The 25,310-nt window shown below is 38.1% G+C and overlaps 3 protein-coding genes across 11 annotated transcripts in view; all 3 read left to right on the top strand.

The window, feature by feature from the left end:
- LOC103709867 (tobamovirus multiplication protein 1-like) overlaps positions 1-22,858 on the top strand; it is a 34,487-nt gene extending 11,629 nt beyond the window's left edge. For 2 of the 9 annotated variants that reach the window (XM_008795391.6, XM_089925211.1), the window contains 11 exons: positions 615-648; positions 3,285-3,371; positions 3,497-3,548; positions 7,069-7,246; positions 7,436-7,531; positions 14,351-14,411; positions 17,368-17,432; positions 18,070-18,144; positions 18,240-18,321; positions 21,589-21,755; positions 22,418-22,858. In XM_008795391.6, the coding sequence (XP_008793613.4) occupies positions 615-648; positions 3,285-3,371; positions 3,497-3,548; positions 7,069-7,246; positions 7,436-7,531; positions 14,351-14,411; positions 17,368-17,432; positions 18,070-18,144; positions 18,240-18,321; positions 21,589-21,755; positions 22,418-22,441 (921 nt within the window). In that variant the 3' untranslated portion in view covers positions 22,442-22,858. Of the gene's footprint in view, positions 1-614; positions 649-3,284; positions 3,372-3,496; positions 3,549-6,904; positions 7,247-7,435; positions 7,532-14,350; positions 14,412-17,367; positions 17,433-18,069; positions 18,145-18,239; positions 18,322-21,588; positions 21,970-22,417 lie in introns of those variants that run through there. The other 7 variants (XR_015969334.2, XR_015969332.2, XM_089925208.1 and 4 more) reach the window with 6 other exon arrangements.
- Positions 9,946-12,063, top strand: LOC149768730 (uncharacterized). Its single transcript, XM_088705579.2, has 2 exons — positions 9,946-10,316; positions 10,463-12,063. The coding sequence occupies exon 2, from the start codon at positions 10,465-10,467 to the stop codon at positions 12,061-12,063; it is 1,599 nt and encodes a 532-aa protein (XP_088561705.2). The 5' UTR covers positions 9,946-10,316; positions 10,463-10,464.
- On the top strand, positions 12,068-13,930 carry LOC149768731 (uncharacterized). Its single transcript, XM_088705577.2, has 4 exons — positions 12,068-12,205; positions 12,290-12,423; positions 12,512-12,587; positions 12,680-13,930. The coding sequence occupies exons 1-4, from the start codon at positions 12,070-12,072 to the stop codon at positions 13,702-13,704; spliced, it is 1,371 nt and encodes a 456-aa protein (XP_088561703.2). The 5' UTR covers positions 12,068-12,069; the 3' UTR covers positions 13,705-13,930.
- Positions 22,859-25,310: the final 2,452 nt, after the last annotated feature.

Consider the following 25,310-nt stretch of genomic DNA (forward strand, 5'->3'; position numbering starts at 1 on the left):
CGACGAGGAGGCATCCGACGATGAGGGCCGAGGTTTTGCTTCATGATTGGCATTTGGATTGGGAGAGCATCCATATCCTGCAAGAGAAAGGGGCTGAGGCATCATGACAGGGACGAGGATTGAGCGAGAGTGAGAGAGAGAGGGGGGAGCTTACCTTTAGTGTTGCGAGGCGGGAGAACGAGGGAGTGGTGCAAGAGAGCCCTTGAAGGCTCTCGAAGCTCTCGAGGAGACGAGTTCTTTTTTATTATACTTTTTATAACCCGAACTATTGAAATAGCCCGAACCGTCCTAGGTCAGCATTAATCCGGCTTGGTATGGACCAAATCACCTAGTTCGCATCGGTTTGGCAGTCCTTGAGATGACATTATGAAAGCAAAAATATGTACCTATAAAAACCAATTAGCTGATATACTATAAGTCTCATTTACTACAATCAAGAACATTTACTCTTGTTGATATTTCTTCCTTTTTAAGAATTTTTGTATGATGGCAGTATTGGCTTTTGTACATTCGCCATTTTATGTTGAATATGCCATTGTTTTCTTTATGCGTTCTGCTGCACTAGTGAATTCATTCACTTAAGCTTTAATGGAAACTGCTTGATTCTGTTGCAGATTTTCCACCTCATGATTGGGTCGTCCAACTTAGGTGAGATCATGGTCTGCCGTACCGGTCGATACGGGTCGGTACCGGCCGGTACATACCGGTACCGGCCGGTACATACCGGTACCGGATCCTACTGGTGCGATACAGCTACATATTTTGGTACCGAACCGTACCGGCCGGTGCCGGCGCGTACCGATCCGGTACCGGCCGGTGCCGGCGCGTACCGATCCGGTACCGGCCCGTGCCGGCGCGTACCGATCCGGTAACGGCCCGTGCCGACCGATACCGACGCGTACCGGCCCGTGCCGACCTGGTACCGACCCATACTGACCAGTCCGTACCGGCTCCAAATTTTTTTTGGCTTTAGCTCCATCGGTACCGTACCGGTTCGGCTCGGTTTGGTTCGGTACCGTACCGGTACCGATGCCCACCGGTACGTCGGTACAATCGGTACCGCGTACCTTGGGTGAGACACTATTACGATGTATAGAATGCTATTTTTCTGATGTCCCAGAATCTTAGTTCTATATGTATTATCTGCATGCTAAATTATGATGCCATTCTTTAAACAATATACTCCAAATTTGATTGTTCAGAAGTTCTTAACATGGTCACACATTTTATTTTTTATATGAACTCATCCCTAGTATGTGTCGCCGACGTGGCAACAGCTCAGTTCTTTTTTTTTTTTCACTTCATGTCTGTAGCCTTGTGTGCAATAGCAAGTTTTTACAATATCTGATGACTTTTAGCATGTCAACTGAATTTGTTTTTGGTCTAATTGTTGTTAAATTGTAGCCGTTGTATTCTTGGTCAATCTAACAGATGATGATGCATCTTGTTGTTTAAGAGTTTCGGATATTCTTTCTGCATGAAGCTATATAAGACAGTATCATAAGTTGCTGAAACCTTGAATATACTCATTTCATAGCTTTCAAAAAACCAATCTCCTCATAAAGCTGTACGTAGACAGCCTATACATTTCTCGTAGCTGCATTCTAGAAGCTAGTAAAATATGATGTGTTGCATCTTGACAATTGTCAGCAGATTGTATCGCCCACCAAGAGTGTGTGGGAGGTGTAGACACTAATGTTTGGAAAACAAATCATTTTAAACAGTATAAGGTTTGTACTGTAATTTATGAGGATTATTAGAATTGCTTCTGCGACGTATATAAATATGTTAATTCTCTTAATATTATGTATTTTAAGGTTTAATAATATCTTTGATATTTTTCTCCATTGAAATTTCTACTGCTCTTGTAAACTTATTTTTTTTTAAAAAATCACTGTAGTAGTTAATTAACAATCTCATAATAAATACTACTATGATATTGACAGCTGAAAGTTGTGAATCTCCATAGTTATATATAGTTTGTTTTCCCTTTCTGCAGTTCACATGAACATTTTGCTTTTCTTGACTTAACATATGCCTTTTGCTATTACACTTAATCAACTCTGGAGCACCGAACGTCTTTGGTGAATAATCCTTACTTCCATGATATATGCCAAGTAGTTCTAGTACAAAGTTTAAATAATATAACAATCAACTTCTAAGATTATAACTATAAAGTAAGTTTTTAATATTGATGGCTGATGAAACTATGATTCATTGAGAGAGTTTCAATAGGCTGCAGCATGATCTTAGGCCCACCAAAAGGTGCATGTCAGTCAGCATGTGCATTTGGATGTGCCTCAAGTTGCAATTATTTATAAATGAAAACTTTAGGATTGGTACTAACTACTAACTTAAGGATCTAGTCCAGGTAGTTGAGCAGTATTTTTTTTTTGTTGGCTAATAGTTGGGTTACAAGCAATGCAGGCTAGCGATTCTTAGCAAATGAAATTGATGCCTTTGTTTTTTCTTTTCTTTTCTTTTTGTGATAATGCTCTCTCAACCTTATGTATACATCATGGTTCCTAATTAACTATGTTGGAATTATTTATCATCCCTATTTGGAAACATGAACATTTGTTGGGAGTTTAAGAAGGCATTAAATCTGTTCCATCATGCCACCGGGAAATGGGACATGTTTCATTGATGGGAAAGGAGGCAGGGAAGAATGAATAGGGGAAGGGCTAAGAGTGTAAAGGTTTAAAGAAGAAGAAGCAACTTAATGATTTTTCATTTGACGGAATCTGATTCTACTTTGGACTTAGTAATTTCTTAATTACTTACCATGGGAACATATTAATAATCTGATGTCAACAACAACTGAACCAAAACATTAGAAACTAATGAGCTGGCTCAGGCTTCTCTTGTCTTGCAAATAAATAATGATCTGACCATCATGACTATTATATATAGATCTATATGCATAAGCATTAGTTTATATACAGTGCTATTGCATTGACCAGCCTGTGGACTGCCCATCTGACATGTCTCTTTGTGGATCCTTTTCAACTATCCTTGCAACTTGTAATGACCTCATTATGCTTTTAAATTGATAGTGAATACAACCTTTATTTTCTTTAGAACTGAAGATTGTTTTGCATGAAGTACACCTTTGCTATCTTGCCATTGTTTGCTTTGTGCCAGAATTTTTTGAAAGTCCATTCAATAGTACCAGCTGATAACTTCCAGGCTACTTGGAATTCTTTAATCTAGTTATAGTGTGTCAGTGATACTTACCTTTATAACACCATATGTTCTAATAGCATCTTCTAATTCTGTAACAGGTTACTTGGCATATTTCATATTTACTCTTGTTGCTACTTGTGGGGGTTGGCTCTACTGGTCCGATGGTTGTGGATTTATCTTGATGGGTATACCATCTTAGCGCTTTAGTGATTGCTGTTTGGGCATACTCTGCAAACTTGCTTTACCATCTTCCGACTTATGCATTTGAGAAGATATCAAAAGTCTAATTAGTAATTTCAACACTTTGTAGCTTGTCCTGAAATTTTGTTTCTAGCTGCATTTCTTCTGCTTTTGTCATTTTGGTAAGTTCTTACCTCGATCCTTTTTGTAGTAATTTAGTTGATGTTATTATATATATTTAGTTGCATGAATGGATTGAAGTGCAAGTAAGGTGTTGGTACATTGTGCCCCTTGGTACCATACTGTACTGCAGGCTGGTAATATATCTCAGTTTTTCTGTGCCAGCACCAGCAGATGTGCCATGTTGATATGGTATCAATATCGTACCAAGTTACCAACTAAGCTACCAGTATAAGTGCTGGTACCAAGACCTTAAAACTTAGTTGTAAGTCCACATGTTTTACTTTTTCTGATCCATTTTCTTGAATTTTCTGTCAATAACATTAGTTTCCATTGTACTGTATTTGTGCATTACATTTTATTATCTTTGTAATAACATAGTCCTACTGAAGACTCAACGTTGTAGCCTAGGATAATGATAGAGACTTCTTGTCTCAGGAAGCTCATGTGTATCCATGCATATAAATTATCAAACCATAATAAATGAGGAAAATAAAACTATCTAATATGTAGTCTACGTTCTTATTTCAATTATGTAAATATGAGGGTGGGAGAGAACTTCTAATGTGCGCAGGGTTGTTTTGGTGGTTTGTGACAAGGGGTGCATATGCTCACTATCATCCACACTTCTGCCTATGGTATTTTAGATGAGTAACAAAGGAAAAAGATAAATGAGAACATAAAATAAGGAAGAGGGGGAAGAAAAGAAAGAAAAATAATGTCGGGAAGGAAAGATACAGTTTTAAGAGGGATGAGGAGGACCACCACATTTATTCACATTAGAAAGAGCGGGCATCCATCGAAGCATCATCTTGAAAAGAAACAGTGTTTTAAAATGGACAGGAGTGATCGGTTCTTATCTCCCCATTGATGTCTATTATAAGATAGGATGCTAACATAGACAAGGAGTAACTAGAACATCTGCTACCACTAAATCAGAGCTGAAAGCAATATAAAGAATGGAAGGATAAGAAAGAAAATAATGGAAAAGACCTACTATTCATAGAATCCACTTCCAATATTTATCGAGACACCTCCACAACTTGTGAAAAAAATCACTTCCCTTACATACTTATGCAGAAAATTAACGCTTATTTTTTTTTGAGAAATTTGATATGGACCATTCATGAAATACGTAGCACTATTCAAGAGAACTTAATCAACGATTTATGAGCCTGATTTCCATTTTCATTATTTGTAGACTCATTTGTATCATTGATGGAAGTTGTCTCCATTATTTATGAATCTAGAATCCATCAGACCTAGTGGATCTAACAATATCCTTTCATCTACAATGAATATCTACTTCCATTAGTCTTATTTGGAAATCCTCTCTTTAAATTTCCTGCCATCCATTTCTCTGTCTCCATAGAAAAGAGTGATCGCTTGCTGCCAATTTCAGTTTTCATATCCATTTACTTTTAGGGATAAAGGGCATATGAAAACAAAGAAAGGAGAATCAGATTGAGTTATAAAAGTAGGAAAGAGGGAAAAAGGTAGGGAAAGAAGGGAAGAGTGTCAGGAAGTTTTGTTACTTGCCTTTGGATACCATCCTACTATTAAAGCCAAAAATGAAGAGTAAGAATAGTTGGATTTTTCAGGCCCCACCCAAATCTTACAAACCTAATAATCAAGATCTAAGAGAAGCTAATTCCTTGATCTGGATAGACTTAGAATTTCAAATATGAAAACTTAATGTGACTAGGTTCCTTTAAATCCTACCTAATCCTTAGAAATTGGAGATAAGGGCATGACCACATGACTGCTTGTATTCCTCTAGGTCCACAAGAACATTACAGCCCAGAGATGAAAGCCTCTGAGTGCTTGTATTCTCTCAAACTCAACTGATCTCTCAGAAAAGTAGAGATAAAGACCATGCACTGATGGGATTCCTGCTAACAACCTAAACATTAGAAGCTAAGGAGAAAAATATCAAAGTTTAGATAGATTCCTTGTGGTAGGAGACATTCTTGTAGACCTAACAGTATGATTTCAGGCTTTCTTCTCCAACAAAACCTTAAAACAAAGATTAGATGTATAAGGTTCCAACTTCCAATCTAAATCTGATAGATAAAAGCTTAAGACTAAAGGATGATAATGTTTGCACGTCATCACAATCTGACTAATTAAGATCTGTGAAGGCATATGAAAGGTTCGTCCTAAGTCCATCTTGATTTTTAGCCTTGAAAGACCATTAATTGCTCCAGGAAAGAAAATTTTCACTAAAAGAAAGCAGACGGCCAGTCCTGAAAATTTTGATTTGATCCCTTGATCGTTCCTTGTAATCTTAATCAGCATTAATTTCTGGAACCCTCTTGATCATCCCTAATTAGTATCGTTAATGCAATCATCTCTAGAACCTTTATTGACATTGGTGAAGTCACAAAATCCTAATCTCTTGAAAATTAGCTCCTCATCTTGCTCCTTTAGCTTGTCTTCTACTGAATATATGCACTAGAACTCCTTTTAACAAGTAATAAATGACTGGCGAACCCTAATTCACATGTCCATGTATCGAGTTTCCCATTTGGTTTGCATGTTCAGAAACTTTTAGTTAACCTTGTGCTAGTTGGTTTGAGATTCATAAATCCTTTATAAAAGCTGGAAACAAATTCTAACAGGTGAGAAATGAAACAAAAGAACTCTTTTGACATAAGCTTTGAGTCCCAAATCCATTTTACACCTTGTTAGCAGTCATGTAATTGATCGATGGAAATAACATATTACATGGAGACTTGATTATAGATGCCACCCTACCAATGTTTTACCTTGACCCATTGTTGCCTGGATTGCAAATTTATCTATATACCCTTTTGTTATTGAAAGACAAATGGAAAGACTTGTCTCGCATATTCAAGAATTGAGTCCATGTTTAAATTGTAATCTTTCATCATTTCAACTTAACCTCCATCCTCTCTTTCTTCTTTTCCACTATATTGCTAAATTTGTGTCCTGATAAATAGTTGAGTAATATGAGGATTATAACTCTTGGAATCTCATGCCCTTTTGATTGATGAGAGATTCAATAGTATTAGAATAATGATATGACAGGGTAAATGTAACTAGATAATCTTAATAATTTATGGAAAAGGATGCATGCCCATCCTTTCATTGTATCCAAACTATAGGAGTTGCAAGGTACCCATTATTACCAACATGGCAGTGATCACCTAACCCTTTTAACAAATGTGAATTTTGTTGGCGCTAGATGCAGTTCATATCAATTTGAACATTATCTACTATCAAACCATATCATATTGCCAACTCGCACATTATCAGTGACAGAAATTATCTGCAATAACATAGGCAATGGTGTTGCCTGACTTAGCAGCAGCTAAGCTTCTTGTTTTGTTCACAGATTGTGAAGCAGCAGAAATCAAGCTTCCCCGCTGTATGCCTGTATTTATTTCATGAACGAGGCATTAATTTTTTTCTTACCATCAACAGAATTGCTGCCCAAGACTTTGTAAACTTATGAAGAATGCTCTCCGCTATATGCTTCTTAGAGATATGCTTTTGCAGGGTTGACCTGTGCCATCAGGCAAATGATGAAGATGAAGAAGATGATGAAAGTAGTTATAATGAAGCTTTGTTGGAAAAGTCAGAGACTAAGTCAAGTTCATTACACACAGATGGTCATAGGAGATGTTGCTCTTTCCGGACTATGCATATTGGAAACCAACAAAAGTTTGTGATCTTGGTAATCATAAAATACTTAGAGTAACCATATTTCTTACGGTTTTGAGATTAATTTTCATATATTCACTATATCAAATTTAGGTTGAGTGTAATTTTATAAACAACTTATATTATGGCAACAATACTGAAGCTTCTTTAGCTTTCTGTCATATATACAAGTCCAAATAAATTTTGACTTCTGTTTTTGTAGGTGATTGTGCTGACTTTTGTTTTTATGATTGCATATGCTCTCCTAATTTGGATTGGTGGAGCCAAAAATACTACTGATTCTTCACTTGTGGCCAGGGTATGTACTTGGCTTTTTTCCAGTTGGTTACGATGTAAAATTTTTTGATTACTGGGCACTTTGTACTTGCTCTCATTTTGACACATCTTTGCTTATTTCCCTGTTAATTAAGTTGCATGAGTGGCATGTATTCCTCTGTAGTGACAAATGGTTTGAACTAAGTAGAACATCTGGCAGCTTATCTCTAAGCAAAAATTGTAAATTAGTTGTCCTAAACATCCATCTGAAGAAAGCTTTCTTTAGTAAGGCTAATGGTCATGCTTACTTTATTCATTTACTTTCAACTGAACATCTTCTAATGAAATAATAGTGAATACCTTGTTGATGCTTCCATCTAGTTGAATGCAATCTCTCTTACCATTTTTGAACTTGTGGAAATCAGCACTTAAAAGTGGGTTGGCTGGTAAAAGAGTACTTCCTTAGAACAAAGAGAAAGATATCTTCACCATGTTGAGTAAGGGGGATGAAGTTAGTTTATTAGAAGAAATCATTTTTGACAGATGTTAAGTGCAAACTTTTCATAAAATAAGAGTCTGAAATAGTGATGCATTTTTGAGAAGCAGAACTCATAGCTCCTTTTTTCCCCTTTTCTAATAGTCTGTTAAATACAGACTGCTAGGATAGGGACCAAGTACTGTTCTTAGTCCCTCTGCACTATAAAATTTTGACTCCTAAAAGTTATTAAAATTTTCAAGTCTTATGTTATTTATTCTCTCCTATGCTAAAGCATCACCTCTACATATACCTTTGTATCTCAAGATTTCATGTTACCATCCCCCTCTATGCATGGTGCTTATCTTTAAACATTCAAAGAACTTCTTCAACTAATTTTGAGTTATTTATCATTAATACAAGTAACCTGGTGATACCTCATCCTATCTAATACCTTTCTATGCACATTTACCTGTGATCTACAATTTGATCTCTGAGTTATGTTGAGGGCTCAGATTCATGTATGTTGATTTTTCTCTCAAAATAAGCAACTTATTTACCCATAAATTGAAGTCCTTCAACTTTGCTTTAATAGTGGGACATCATGGAAAACAATATGTAATATGATTCTGTCAACTAGAGCTGCTCAATTAGCAAAAAAAAAAACAAATTTCTTTCGCTCTGGCTTTATAATTGATAATATGTCAGCATGCACAATGGACAATTCTTTTCACTGTAATTGAATTATATATTAACATTTCACTGATTTCTAGCTCAATTGTAAAATGGAATCTACTTGGCTATTATTTACTGGTCTCGCACCAATAAGAATTTCAAATATAAGAATAAAATATAGAATTACATAAATCTCTCTGTGAGATGTATTAGATTCACCTAAAAGACTCCTGTCTCATTTATCTTTAAGTGTTCATCCTAGCTAGCTTATGATAGGAAAGCTTGGCCTAGGTGATTAAATCATAAATTTTATAAGCAAGTGAGAAGTGAATTATAATATTTGTTTGATCCTCATTGTGTTTCGTATTGAAGGATAATGATCACTAGCAACTAATTCCTTTCTGGCTAGCATTTTGTCCATTCCAAGATTAACTAACAGAGGACTTTAAACTATCCTATTGAAAACAGAACTATCGCAAAGCATGACATGTATGATGCACAAGTATATTAATATGAAGCTATACCTTTTAATCTAGCTAGATTTTGATTAAAAGTCCATTACCACTAAAAGCATCTTACACAAGTGATTAGCCAATCGAATCTTCTCCACTTTAATCTGGCATGAATAAATGTGCTCCTGCAATCTGAAATGTATTATATATAGATGACGTGTGATAAGAATCTAATGAAGATTAATGGTGGCTGGTTATAATGATTTGTTTCCTTTGCTTTGCTATGGAATGTTCTTCTGTCTTTACCATATACCAAATTTTCCACACAAAAGTGTACATCTAAAGGTAACAAATCTAGACAACTTGTTAATTGGTAGACGCAAGGAATGCCGTACCGGCCCGTACCGGCCGGTACGGGCCGGTACAAACCGGTCCGGTGCTTGACCGGTACCGGAGACAGATGAAAACCGGTATATCCGGTTTTCATCTGCGAACCGGCCGGTACGGACCCTGTACCGGCCGGTACGGGCCTCGTACCGGTGCGAACCGGCCGGTTCGCACCGGTACGGGTTTTTTTTTTTTTTTAAGAAACCACAGCGCTTCGCGCTGTGGTTTCAAAAACCACGCGCGGCGCGTGGTTTTAAGGGAGAAGTGGCCCACGGGCCACTTCTTTCCAAAAAAAAAGTTTTTTTTTTTTTTTGGGAACCACAGCGAGGCGCTGTGGTTCCTAAAACCACCGCGTGGCGCGTGGTTTCAAAAACCACGCGCCGTGCGTGGTTTTAAGAAGGAAGTGGCCAACGGGCCACTTCTTTCAAAAAAAAAAAAAATTTGCTGTGGCCGACAGGCCACAGCTTCTTTTTCTTTTTTAATGGGAAAGGAAGTGGCCTCCGGCCACTCCTTCCCATTAAAAAACAAGGAAGTGGCCTCCGGCCACTTCTTTCCCATCAAATCAACGAAAGAAGTGGCTTCTGTTAATCTGGGATTAATAGCACGATCTTAAGCCTCTCGTTCGGTTATAAAAACCGAACGAGGCTCACTTCTTTTCCAAACAATTTGAGGTTGAGAGGTTCTATTTAAGGTGCGGAGACGGAAAGATTTGAGAGATAGCGAGGAGGAGGTCCTGCCCAAAAAATCCAGCGGAGACTATTTAAGGTGCGGAGACGGAAAGATTTGAGAGATAGCGAGGAGGAGGTCCTGCCCAAAAAATCCAGCGGAGACTATTTAAGGTGCGGTTTTTTTATTCTATATTATTTCATTAATTTTGTTAATAATTTACTTAAAAAAAATAGTTTATAAATTACTTAAATAATAAGATAATGCAAAAATTTACTTTATTAGCTTAATTTTTTGATAAGTTGTCCTTTTATGATAGAAATGGAGCCATCAAGAAAAACGAACCCTGCAAAGCGTGATATTGGCTGGTCTTATGGGCGAAGACTTGGAAGTGAGGGGCAACGACACCAGTTTCAATGCAAGTTTTGCGACAAGGTTTTCAAGGGAGGAGGGGTAACCAGGTTGAAGCAACACTTAGCCGGAAATTCTGGTGAGGTTGCTACGTGCCGAAATTGTCCTAACGAGATTCGTGTGCTGATGAGGCAGAATCTTGCTGAGGCCAAAAAAGCGAAGGAGATGGCTTCCAAGAAGAGGGCGGAGGTCGATCGCCAAGCGGCAGAGCCACCTTCCTATCACTCTAGGGAGCCAGAGGAGGTCGAGGATCTAGATGAGGAGGAGGCAGATATTCAGGCGGCCATGCATGCAAGCCTGGATGATCAGTGGCAGCAGGAGGAGGTGGCCAGGCATAGGGCTCGATTTGGGCCCTCTGCATACGAGTCGGGCGGCGGTTCTCGAAGCACTAGACAAGATCCAGAGTTCTTGAGGACAACTTCAGTAAGGGAGGGCGTCAGCAAAGAACGTGGCCGGATTGCATCTATGCTGGGTAGTTTTGGTAGCCGAAAGAAGTCATCTAGAGGAGTTCCAGAAGGAGCGACAATTCATGATGTAGATCCGCATGCTCTCCCCAGTAGAGATTCAAAGCAGCAGAGGGTAGACATAATGTGGATGAAGGATAAGAAGAAAACTATGTGGCGAGCTATTGGATCCTGGTTTCACTTCAGCCACATCCCAGCGAATGTGGCAGACAATACATACTACAGGTTTGCTATTGCCGCCATACAAGCTGCCGGTCCCGGTGTAGCTCCTCCAGGCCCGAAGGATATATACGGTGAGCTTCTTGACAACAATAAGGAGGAGCTGGAGAATTGGATTGACTCCTACAAGAGCAAGTGGCCCATATATGGACTAACCATTATGTGCGATGGTTGGACCGGTCCGACCAGGCGGAGCATCATCAACTTCCTGACATACTGTGATGCTAAGACCTTCTTCCACAAGTCGATTGATGCTTCGGCTTATGTGCACAACACCTCGTACATGCTGAAACTTATGGAGGATGTGATTGATCTGGTAGGAGAGGAGAATGTCGTGCAGGTCGTCACTGATAATGGGCCGCAATATAAGGCTGCCGGGCAGGTCTTGATGGAGCGGCGGCCACAAATTTTCTGGACCCCATGTGCTGCACATTGTATCGATCTTATGTTGATGGACATTGGAAAGATCCGTAGGGTGCAACAAACGGTGGAGACAGCCCAACGCATTACGAGGTATATTTATAACCATAACTGGGTTCTTTCATTGATGAGAAAGTATGCAGGGGGAGAGATTCTGAGACCAGGAGTCACACGGTTTGCTACCAACTTCATCGCACTTGATAGCATACTCGAGAAGAGAGGAGCCCTACGTCAGATGTTTGCCAGTCCCGAGTGGTATGATAGTAGATATTCTTATGCCGGCACTGAAGAGAGCAAGATAGAAGACTTGGTGACGAGACAGCCATTCTGGCAGCGGGCTACTACAATAGTCAAGGCTATCAAACCATTATATGAAGTGCTGCGGGCCGTAGATAGCGAGATCTAACCCCAGATGGGGTTTTTGTATCACATGATGGTTAAGGCAAAGGATCAGATTATGGAGGCAGATCCAGCACATGGCCGGTCATACATCAACATCATTGAGCAACGGTGGGGAGCGCAAATGGGTACGGAATTACATCTAGCAGGTAAACTAAGATATAATTATAGTGACAATTATAGTGATGGATATAATTATATAATTATGCTAAGATAGTCTCGTATATGTGCAGCATACTACCTAAACCCCCGGTTCCAGTACAGCATAGATGGAATTGGTATGGATGAAACACTTCTGGATGCTTTGCGTAATGTGATTTACAAGATGGAGGCAGATCCAGAAAAAGCGGCCCTATGTCTTGAAGAGGTAATTATGATTTAGTAATTACTAGCATGTGTAAGTATATCAGCATCTTCAATTATTAACATGGTTTTCTTATGCTTATTTTTCACAGAGCAAATTATTTAGAGAGGGCAGCTACAGTTTTGGCCAACGAGCGGCTGTCGTCAGCAAACACAATATGAATCCAGGTACGTGACACATCAGGAAAATATTCACCTGGTGTTACTTAGTTACTATTATGGAACTATCATATATGTAATTTTCATAAATATTTTTGCAGTTGAATGGTGGGTGCATTTTGGCAGATCCGCGAGAAATCTAAAGCGGATAGCTATCCGGATCCTCTCCCAAACAGTCTCCTCTAGTGGATGTGAGCGCAATTGGTCCACCTTCGCCCTTATCCACAGCAAACAAAGAAACCGTTTGACGCAAAAACGCCTCAACGACCTTGTTTATGTGCATTACAATTTGCGGTTGAGGCTAAAGTGCATCCAGGAGGAAGTGGAGCTCAAGTATACAGATCCGATTTACGGGTCCTTCACCGCTGATGACGATGATCCACTACTCGGCTGGCTTGTAGGCCAGCAGCAGGAGCCCGAGCTTGACGAGCCAGGATCGCCTCCACGACCAGCTACCTTCATAGCCACCGAAGCTGGGGTCGATCCAGAGCAATGGGCTGAGCGCAATATTCCACGCACTCCCAGAGCTGATCAGCCGCAGGCACAGGGGAGCCAGACAGAGAGGGCCAGGAAAGGAAAACAAAGAATCCCAATGGAGAGTGTCGAGGAAGAGACTTGGACTAGCAGCGATGAAGGTTCTGGTGGTGATGGATCTTCTAGCCATGGAGGGAGCGGAGGACAGTATGGTACTCATGAGACACAGCCGGAGGGTGGTCTTTATTTCACCGGTGAGTTCCAATTTATGGGTGCTACACAGGATACGGACCACGGTCGACCACCTGATAGAGATCGTGAGGATATTATTGGATATAGAAGACGGGCTCCTCGAGGTCGTTCAGGAAGACAGGATACGACTGCAGATCCGACAACATACGGATACGGATTCTATTATCCACAGCTTCAGCCTGACGAATACGGATATGGTGCATTGGATTTTGCTTCCGCCATATTTGGATGGGCCCCTACACAATCAGAGGACACCTCTCAGAGCCAGAGCGTGAGCGAGAGATCCGACAGTTCTTATAACCTGGCGCGCGTTCCTTCTGATTGGGTTGATTTGCCTCCTCCTGATTATACTTATGATCCAGATATCTACGAGAGCCATCGGCACTCGTCCCGATTTTAAATATCCTAGAGTACTTTAAATGTATGTAAATGATTGTATCTTAATTTGAAGATATTTTATGTGTATGATTTTATCATTTGGAACGGGAGGAAAACATAACATGCAATCATGCATCATATATGTTTCAAATTTCAACCCTAAATTTAAATATGAAAATATCAAAAATCATGAAAAAAGTAATAAAAAAACATCAATTTTCACTTAATTTAAGATCCAACAGAGACAACATTAAAAAAAAAAAAAGTCTGGCTCGCGGAGCCCGGCCGGTACCGTACCGGTCCGGACCGGTACCGTACCGGTCCGGCCGGCCACCGGTACGCCGGACCTTGGGTAGACGTGTATATTACATATTAGAAAGTAATGCAGACATGTTAGTAATGTCCAGTATATTTTAGATATAATTATCTTCTGTAACTTCAAATAGTTATATATTCATGAGCAACAGAAAGCTGTAGATTCACTTCTTGAAAGGTCTTTCCCAAGCTTCAGATTTTGAGTGATCTGTAGCTTGCAAACCTAACGCAGACTAGAAATAGTATGCCCTAGATAGTTGTCTTTTCTTGAAATCTGTTAATATTTTCGTACAACTCTGAGCCAGGAAAAAATATCATTAATTCCTTATAAAATTGCAATTATTTTATTGCAGATATATTTGGGCATCTTTTCTGTCACTATCCTTCTACCAGGTTGTGCTTTGGCATGCTACGGTAAGCAGTTTTATAGTCAACGTTGTTACTATATGATTTTTCTTTTTTGGTTAGAGGTTGCACCTATGGATTTGACCAGTATTCACTTATTAATACTTCAAAAGAATCATATTACATAAACTTTATACTATCTTTTTGGTCATATTCATCTAGATATTTGTTCATAAACAATTAAATAACATCTTGTGTGAAAATTGCTTCTCCACTCTAGCATTATAATATTAAATTACAGCCATGCAAGATAGAAATATTTTACAAAGCTACATTTATAGTTATGGAAACAGGGAAGTATGTCGGAATGAGTACCAATAAATAAATGATTACAATGCTCAATGCAAGAATAAGGAACTCACGTACAGCACATATAGATATTCTATAGTTTGCTTGGATGTGTTGATCATTAAGAAAGAAAGGATAAATCCATGGACATCTTGCTAATATGTATATGTTTGGTACATATGTACAACACATTGCTATACTTTCTCTAACATATTTCATTAAATTTTGAGAAACAGTACAAAGCACGGACATGAAAATGCAAACCAACTACAAGCTCGCATAAGTTTCCAACATAATTCGGGGTGGGGGAACAAAGTTCACTTGAAAACAAGGACAAAGTTAATGTTCATTAAAAAAAGAAGTCAAAGTTGTCCTTGATTTCACTAAACAAAGATATAACAACATTATTACATATTACAAATTAGAATATATATCGAAAAGTTTTGTTTTTTACATTTTATATTCAAGAGAAGCTTGGGTATTTTACCATGTTCATTCAGCACCAGCAAGAAAAAAAAGCAATTTTTTAAGTGGAAAGAACTTAAAAACGAATATCAAGACTGAGGTGACTGAAGATTTATTGCCATACAGAGTTACAATTACATCATAAAAAAACTTGAATTATATTAATGTGGAATTCTGAATTCCGTGAGACCCTTCTCACAAACTTACGCAAAAAGTATTTCACTCTTAATACATTAATATTAGCTGAATATATCGACACGGATTTACTGTGAAGAAATGAAAAAAAAATATTACTTGACTAATGGAAATGTGAAGGTTTCTTAAGTTAGCCTTTAATCATTCATTAATAAATTGTAAAATCTGTGAATAATTCAAGAATAACTGAATATTTTTTATTAATACATTTAGTGAAAATAATTTGTGAATTTTTTAATAATTCCGAGAATTTTGATACCTTGGGTAAAGCAGTATGTTTCCTATTTAGGTAGACAACAAATGTTCCAGCTTATAAGTTATGTGGCCATTCTTTTGAGCCAATGCATAATCACATAATTCTTCCCCTTGTGAAAAAATCATCTCTCAAATGGATGGCATTTTACCTGTAGGCCAGCTCTGAAATTAACTTCCTAATTTATGAAAATTATATCTAATAGGCATGTGTGGTTATATACTGCCAGCTCAACATATTATTGTAAAAAAATTGAATAAGGCTTGTGTTTTGTTGACTCACATCCAACCCTTTGAGGTGTGACTCAAGATAACTGTCCCACTTCCTAAAATTTTCTTATATAAGATGAGACTAACTTCCGAATGGACTTGAGTAGTGTACCTGCCTGAGAAAAATTGATAGGCTTCTTCTTTTTCCCCTTGACTAGAATCCAATGTTCTGTTATGAATTAAATTTCAAATGGATAAGTTTATGTGATCAGGCTAAATTGAGGAGCCTGTTTTGTTAAAAATGGGGCAAGCAAGGATAGACAAATACAATGATGGGAACAATATCAAAGTATTGTATGCTCTTTGCTAGAAACAAACAAAGGTTTGCTTTGAAGCCTATGGTTCTCTTTTGATTCTGAGAAAGTTGAGGGGATAAAATAAAGGGCCATTACCCATTTGTAGCCCTGGTTGTCTGGGGTCTTGGGAGGGGCGAACTAGCGAGTGGCCTAATTTTTGTTTTTTTTTTCACCTTCATAAAGTGGCTGCCCCAAGACTCAAAGGTTGACCATTTTAATTGTTAGACCAAGCATTTTAGCATTGCACCAAAGTCGAGGGAAATAAATGAAAATGAGAAATGATAGTTAACTATGTAAAGATTGGGCATATGTAGCCTCCAGTTTCCTTTTTCTTCATTTTCCTAGTGACCAAGTGTAAACTGATTGTTATGTTGTTTTCACCCAGCAGGAATGAACTATATATCTATGTTCACAGTTTCTTGACTAACTGATCTATTGGGCGTGGAGGGTTATGCCATAGCTTTCTGTGTCAGATTAGGATAGATCAAATGAATATCTTTTCTTTGCTAATAAGCCACTTGTCGCTCATGATGCTAACAAATTTCGTTCCTTCGGCATTTATGTAATAACTTGATGGTTGCAAAGTCAGACCATAACATAGCTGACAATGTATGAAGAAGCACATTTGTTTTGCAGATTTCCATCAGTCAATTAATTTTTGCTGGTCAAGCAAGTTCACAAAATCATTGGACTGGCTATGACCAGCACAAGGTGCAAGGATCTGCCATGTTTCAGTATCTTTCTTGACTGCACATGCATTATCTGTTGTCTACAGAAGAACAAACTAATACAAGACATTAGATCAAGTGAGGAGTAATTGCTGTCTTGATTAGAAACTGACAATGAAGACATCACCTACCAAGGATGATACCCTAACGAACCCCTATTAATGTTAGACCCAGCTGACTCCATATCAAAACTTAAATCCGTTAAGTTATCGTTTCACATTTTTTACTTCTGTCTTGATTCATGCTTTGATCAAGTTTTTCTTTGTTTTTTACCAGTATATTTAATATGTGAATGATTGAACATCCAATCTTCAGGAATCAAATTACAGGACCTAGTTTGTGCCTTATGATTCTTTTCTCTTTATTATGATAATTCTCTAAACAAAAAACAGGTGCTTGATATCATTTTTTGGTGTTTTCAGCTTCTAAGACCTCAATATGTCTTTTTTTTTGATTCTTGGTCATATTAAGGACTACCGCTGTTCTCCAAAATGAGCAAAATAAGATCTGAGATGGCCTCAACTGAACTGTGGAAGGTGCCTATTCTCTAGTTATTTTTAGTTTGTCTTTCACATTTGCTTTAAAGACACTATGCTGAATGTCAGGATCAATGCATTGGTAATTATATAAGCATCTTCAGTCAATAGTGAGTAGGAATATCTTATTAACTTTTTCTTTATATTGTCGGTCTTGCATGGAAACAAGCTTAGGTATTGGATACTGACATGTAATGGAAATTCAAATTTGGCAAGAGCTAAGAAAATTAGGGTTACTCTTAACAAAGATTAGTTTAAAAGATCATCATATAAACTGTTAACGAACATTACTACCCAAAAACACTATTAATGATTATAAAGAAAAGTGATAATCTTATAGGTTATTTTCTAATTAGTAATATAGTTTGTGTTTTGCATGTTTACTAGCAATACTATCTTCATTATGCATGTCAGTAATAGATTATGTCTAGTAAATTTTATGTTGTGAATTCCTTAGGCTTGATTCCTGACATGTTTCAAGTAGTCAACATGTGTCTACTCGTCTTTTTTAATGGGCTTAGAAATGACATATTGAGTTGGCTTTCAAAATGGTTCTATGCATGCTTCAATTGCATGAGTTCTTATATCATTGACTTGCAGGAGCTAATTTTATTGCATATTTTGGTATTATGTGCAGGTTGCAAGTTTGGCAGCCCTCACTCTCGTGTGTTTCACATTATATGCTGTACTAGCCCTTGCTACTAATATTCCTGTATGTTCTTATGGTTTCCTACATTATTTAGATCCTAGGCAACATTAGGGGTCAACTGCCAATTGCTGATTTTTGAGCCTCTGTATTGCTTTCAGCTGCAGGTGCTGTCTTATCGGCATTCAGCAAATTTGGACAGCACAAGCAGTTCAGTTCTAATATTTCTTTATTACTTTATAGGTAATGCTTTCTCTTGCACTTTATTTTGTTTTATAAGCATAATTTAAACAATTATTGTTAGTTAGCAAACAAAGCCATCATAAAATCCTACATACTTAATGCTGATATGAAAATGTTCAATAATAGATTCTCTTATTTGGCATTGAAAATGTCTCAAGGTCCCTAATTGCACATTTGTATTTGAGATACCTCAAGCACAATGCAGTGTAAATCCTTTTTCTCAATAAAAGGAAACAGTATCAAGACTTTAAGCACCATCAAGATAATTTTGAGATATATACGCGATTTTAAATGTCATGGATTCTTGTTCCAATACCTGAACCCAGATTTATCAGCTTTAACTTTCTGAGAGGTTAGTATCAGTTATCCAATCCCAACTTTGAAGGCATTTTGGATCTTTATAACTTTAAATTTTTGATCATTAAGGGTTTAAATCCATACTGGTCATGGTAACATATATGGACAATTAAAAAAGGTTGAAAACAGATGAATTAAGGGTAAATAGCAGTAAGTTGAGGATAAAATAATTCAGGTGTTTTAAAACTGTATGCAGAAATAACAGTTTTTGCAGTTGTACCAGTACATACAATTGAACCGACTTATGCTGCTCACAGCATCCTGTACCAGCTCGAACTGGCCAAAAGTATTGTTAAGATGCCAGCTTAGGGCATGTTTGGCTATTCTTATAGGATTGGGCAGAAAATTCTGTAGGATTCATGGATTGAGCCGTCTATTTAAGCATGGCCTTGTATTAACCAAGCTCCACCTAGCACATATCCTGTGGGAAGAAAAAAATGACCTCCATAGGTCTTTTTTTCTTCCTGTAGCTTAGAGGCTAGAATCTGGGCTGGGTTTGGATAGGCTATTAGAAAATGCAAGCTAGATGGGCTAACAGGGCCAATTTTTAAAAGATTTTCAGCCCAATTATGTAGGAATATCCAAACAGGCCCTTAGTTGGTTAGTTGTCCTTGATGACTGTTGAAGGAATTCTTAGCATATGCCTTAGCTGATACATGTATAAATTAGTATCTGTTGGTATTCAAATGGTATCTAACTTTATTTTGCTCATGTTTTCGGGTGTCATTGCATGCACCATGTGAATTTAGGTCATGATGCAACTTTGGCAGGTTGTTTTGGGTCAGTGGACAACCAGACCCAACTCACAAGCACCTTCCGACCATGAGAATGTTCAAGGCAACTTGACAATCAACCAAACTACCAATCCCGAACCTGAACTACATAAGGAAAGTCTTAATATATACACAAATTGGGCCATGATGGGTTAGGTTGCATCTTAGGAGAACTTTGATAACAGGTTTACATTGTGATTTGTGTTCCTCTGGGTTGTATTTCATTAGAGGGTATGTCATAAGTATAGGTTATATTGTTCTTAATACCATGCATGAGGCTGCTTATATGTATGCAATCCCCTAACCGCACCACATATCCTGTATGTAGTTAATGTATGTGGTTGGGTCATATATGGACTGAAAGACAGTTTGCTTAGCACTTTGAAGATGTGTAGCAGGATTAACATTGTCCCATTGCATATCTGGTCTACTTATCATTATGTTACCGCAAATTTGAGACTTTTAGCATTGGGCAACCATATTTGGCCAATCTTATGCAAGCCTATGCAAACAAGACAGATTTCAAGCTAATAGTTTGGTTGGATGCATATTTCAAACAGACTGGATACATGTAATCTCAATATATTAATTATGCTATCATAATTACTACTAAGAATTGAATATTGACAGCAAATACAAATTGCTAGATTTTGTTCTTGTTAATACTGCTGTTATTTATAAAAGTATTGATGCTATTCTTGTACTTAATATATTATATTTATTTTTAAATATTTAAAATTCTAACCACATTTGTGCCCACATATGCAACCCACATAACACATATGCCTATGCAGTCCCTTGACCACCCACATACCGCAACTGCCTTTTAAAACATTGATAGGCTAGCTTTAAGTTGGGTAATTGTGGAAAAATATTGGCTTGGATCAACCTACATATAAAGCTGTAATCATGCATGATTTGACCCAAGATTAGGTTGAAAAAAAGTTGTTGACCCGAACCTACCCATGCATCTTTGATGACCCAACCAAATCCTGGGAATTTATGACATGCTTCACTTGCATGATCGAGCCTGACCCATCTCTCCTTGATCCAACTAGCCTACTTGATCCATGTTGATGTGATACCATAGTGAATTACCTATAACAAAAACAACACCACAAAATCCACATCTCCGTTTTAATTGATTCTTCATCAAGCATGGGTATAAATACACTAAGCAAGGAAGATGAATGTTTGCACCAAGATCAAACTACTCCAAAGATGAAAATGAAGGGAAGATGGAGATGGAACAGGGTGAAGGAACGTCACAGTGGATATGGTGGTAAAAGAAAAGGCAGATGTCATGTTTGTGTTGCGAAGTTGTAGAAGAAAGAGGGAGGTGGTTGTCAAAAGAAAGAGAGGGGAGTGCATGTGATGGTTTTCATGATGGTAGAAGGAAGAAAGGGGAGTCCATGTGGGTTTCATGGGGTAGAGAAAAGGAGGGGAGATTTGGCATGGGATTGTGGATCCAGAGGATTCCGCCTTTCTCAGGTTTTAGAAAAATTTAACGGCATTTGGAAATCTCATCATATTTGCCACTTTTTCAAGGATAATTATAATAGAAGAGTACAAGTCCTTGTAATGGCTGAGTTTAAATGATATGATTTGGTTCATTAAGTTATTGGAGGTACCAATAACCTGATGTGTACCATGAGCTTATGGTAGAGATGGATCTCTGGTGGAACCTTGTTAATCCATAAAATTTATATTAGTTGTCTCTTTTGGCTTCATCAATTCATTGTCAAATATATTGAGCTTGCAACTTCACTAAATCTATCAGTATGCCTAAAAAATTTTAGTTTAGGTACAAAAGCATGCTGTGGTGAGATCCATCATGCTTTAAAAAAGAAAAATTCTAGCAAATTAGCTCCATCTAAAATCTTCTTTTCTACCATCAATCATTGTTATATAACATTAAAGCTGAACATATGGTTTTTCTACTTCATCTCATAAATACAATTAAACTTGCTGAAAATTTGTCACTACCTTGCAGTTTATGGAGCATGCTTGTGTTACATTTGGATAGTATTCCTGAAAGAATTACTGAATTATAGTTATATAAAAATCTACTAAATCTCAACCTTTTTTTCACAATAATGCTGTCAAACCTCACCTTATATTGATAACTTTCTGACAGGTTCATCAGTGCCATCAGGCTTCATATTGTGGGTCATGAGAGAACTGCCTCCTCATCTGGCAGCTCATAGACCAGAAGAATCGAGGGAGGTGACATTTATCAGGGAAAGTCTGATAGATACCCGTAATCTTCAGTGGAGGACTGCTGTCACATCATCACAGAGTAAGGTATGCCCAAAATATCCTGTGCAAATATCCTCTTGCTCTATACAGTCAATTGGCTACCTTATATCAGGTGGAAAGTTCTTAGCGAAGCTCGAGCAATGTGAAAATACGGTGGCTGATATTTTCCCTTGAGGACCATCAAGTTGATTTCCCTTGACATTTTAGCTGTTTATGAAATTCAACATTTGCAGCCCTGAGGTCTAATAAGAAGAATCAGGTTCATCATTTCATATATTATTTGATGGCAAGATATTAGTGCCTTAAATAATTTCTTGTTCAGGAAACAAATAAATTAAGAGGATTAATATTTTCACGTATGTTGAGCAAACTACTTGCATCTGAACAGATGTTTTATATGTGGCTCTCTGAACTCATTTTCTTTAGGTATAGCTTTTCTAGTTTTAAGACTGAACATTAATCAAGACTGTATATTTACATTTTTCGGTTGCTACTCTAAATATCCCCCAAAATGACTCTCATGTTGCCTTATCTTAGTTCCATGCCATCGTATTTCATTTATACATCTTTAAATACTGAGGTTTCCTTGATTCGAAAAAGGTGTATTAGCAACAGTTTAGTTGAGTCAATCATTATAAGTTTAGATGCTATACGTAATTTGATTCCTAGTGTAAACAGATCTTTTGAATTTAATATGACAAATGCAGGCTCTCAAAGCAAGCCCCATATAGCAACCTTGTCAGCTCATAATTCCTAGCTGATTTATGAGGGAACAGAGCATTGCAACTGAAGCTGTGACTAGCTGAACCAACAGCACAAGGGTGGTGATTGAGGCATCGCACCATGGTTCACTGCTTCTATGGGGATTAATTGCAATCATATGGAAAAGGACAGATAAGCATTCCACTTCTTATAAATAGGCATGCAAATAATGAGACAGTCGAGCTGTAATATGTTGGCAGCTTCTGTGGGCAAGTTCTTGGTCATAATGCTTGTAAATAACCAAGATTTTTTTTTTTTTTTGTTTGGGGGGGGGGGGGGGGGGGCGTCATTTTTACCATGAGTTAACACTGTACTTGATCATACTCTTATCTCCAATTCTGCATGTAATCTGTTGTGCTAATTACAGTATCTTACTCTGTTGAATATGTGTTCAGTTCACTGTCTTCGGATTGCTTGGTCTAGGCCTATGACGTGAGGACAATGGTAATCCCCAAGCCAGTCTACTGAAAAATTGTTTGTTTCAGCTTGTTAAGAACTATAATATCTTTAAACTTCTGGTAAGAGATGGTGGTGGGAGATTTTTAAGAGGATATGGGAAGAAGAAAGTCAGTCGCATTCTGATGGAAAAGTTTGCTATAGAAAATGGAACTCTTCAGCTTTGTCTGCTGGGGAATACAAAATGCTGTGGGGGAAGAATTGAAGGTAAGGGGATTCCTGCACGCCTCGAGCCAAATCTCCTTGGGGAAGGCTGTGAACGAACGAGCAACGTGTGAACCCTTTTATCTGCCTATTTCTAGAATAATTTTCTCATGGCTTTTGCCTGAACTGGGCTAAAGTTATGACCGTCGCCACCTTACCCAGCAGCTGATTGTGAAGCATTTTATTTTATCATAGCAGGTTAATCTTGCAACGCAGAATGTGCATTTGCTACCATTTTGCATTTGTACATCAAAAAATAATCCCTTTTTTTATTAAGCATTACGGTCACCATCCTAGCATCTCTTTCTGGGAATATATCATATAGAAATATATTATAGCCCAGTATCTCATCCAAAAAAGTTAGCTAAAAGATGTTATTTAGATTTTTTTTGCCATGTATAAATATCAAAGATCTATCATGTACATAGCGCATATGCTCGCATAGGTCCCCATATGCTTCTTCAATTTATGCCATCATATCTTCACGAGGCTAAGGGTCTAAATCTATTCAAGCCTAATTATAAGTATCACAAGTCTAATATAAACACCAGGATTAACTCCTAGTCAATCCAAATAGGTATATACTGCAATGTCTTCAAATTCATATAATTTTATTTGTAACATTTAAGGGTCTCATTCAAAAAGATAATGCCAAATGGTGTTATTTAGTCCATTTTGGTTTTATTGTATTAATCTAGAACCTCATCCAGAAAAGCTATGGAAGGTGTTATTTAGACTCCTTAATCCTGTATAAATATTCAAGATCTACCATTGCATAAATGATATGAGATTATACTAAGATCTACCGTGCCGGTACCGGGCACCGATCGGTTTCCCTACGGCACGAGTCGGTACCGGCCGTGTCAGGCCCATACCGAGAGAGGAAACCTGCCGGAGCTAGAGAAGGAGAAGGGAAAGAGAGAGCGAGCGGGGGGAGGGAGGGAGGGAGAAAGAGCGGCAGTGGACACCGGCGGAGGCTGTGTGTGTGGGGGGGTGCGGTGGAGGCCGAGGCCGCGGCTACGCTCCCTGTTTCGAAATGTTGCTCTTTCTCCCTCCGTCCTCTGCTCGCTCTTTCTTGCTCTTCTTCTTCTCAGGCTCCGACAACGAACCGGTTTCAAAACCGAAACCGTATCAGTGAGCCACTGGTACAGCTCGAAATGGGCAGAACTATCTGGTTCAGAATAGTTCTGCATTCTTTGGATTAAACACACATCTGCATGTATATCATATGTTGTCTCGTCCTCCTTGCAAGAATCATGTAGGGGACAATGAAATTTGTTGTGGTTGAAATTTGGCCTCAGGGCGACCATGCTGGAAGAAGCCGAGAAGACGTCGGCCAGAATGGAGAAAGGGAAGAAAGGGAGCCACTTCCTGCGCACTGGTGTACATGCACAAAGCCTTGGCCAGGGATTCCGGCGAGAGTCTTCTGATGGCTAAATTAGTAGAGTTTTTGGAGAGGTTTATGAGTGTTTTGAATTGCTTTGTATTGCTTCTAATGGCTTACCGAAGATCTTTTCCTATCTTTTTTTATAGGATAAGGGTTTCGGCCGTTATCTTAAGTCTTGGGCCAAGCTGTGATCAGTGAAATTGATTTATATTCAGTGCCCGACTCCTCTCTGGGGTGGTTATGCACTCTTTGCAGTCTGCTTCTTTGGCATTGCAACTCAATTTCCCTATTTCTTTACTCATAAATTTGCTCTCCTAATCACCAATCTTGATTAACAAGTATTGCTAGCAGCAAATAATAGTGTAAGCTACTCCTTGAACAGCAAGTATTTTGAATGCATACTGAATGTGGCACAAAGCTGCGGACAATCTTTGTCATCCATACGAATTTCATGACACATGGATTGTAAGCAACTTGGTACACCTTTAAGAGACCTCTAGTTAAATTTTTCCGAACATATTTGTCACGCCCCGGCCCGAGATCGCGAACCGGGGGTCCACGCCAACTACCGCACACCCGTAGAAAACTTTCCCCACGAGCATGCAAGGCATCTTAACCAAACATCTCAATTATAAATCTAAACTAATTTAACTGGATAAATGCAATCTTATTTTATTGACTAACTCGAGTCATAAAGTTTCACAGTTCTAAATATGCAGCGGAACAATAAAGATAAAACATCAATTTAAATAAATCCTAATCTAAGATAACTTATGCTTTAAATAAATCCT

This window comes from Phoenix dactylifera, chromosome 1 (genome assembly GCF_051530095.1).
Source record: "Phoenix dactylifera cultivar Ajwa chromosome 1, Ajwa_hap1_PhDact_Kaust_v1.1, whole genome shotgun sequence".
Classification (NCBI taxonomy): Eukaryota; Viridiplantae; Streptophyta; class Magnoliopsida; order Arecales; family Arecaceae; genus Phoenix; species Phoenix dactylifera.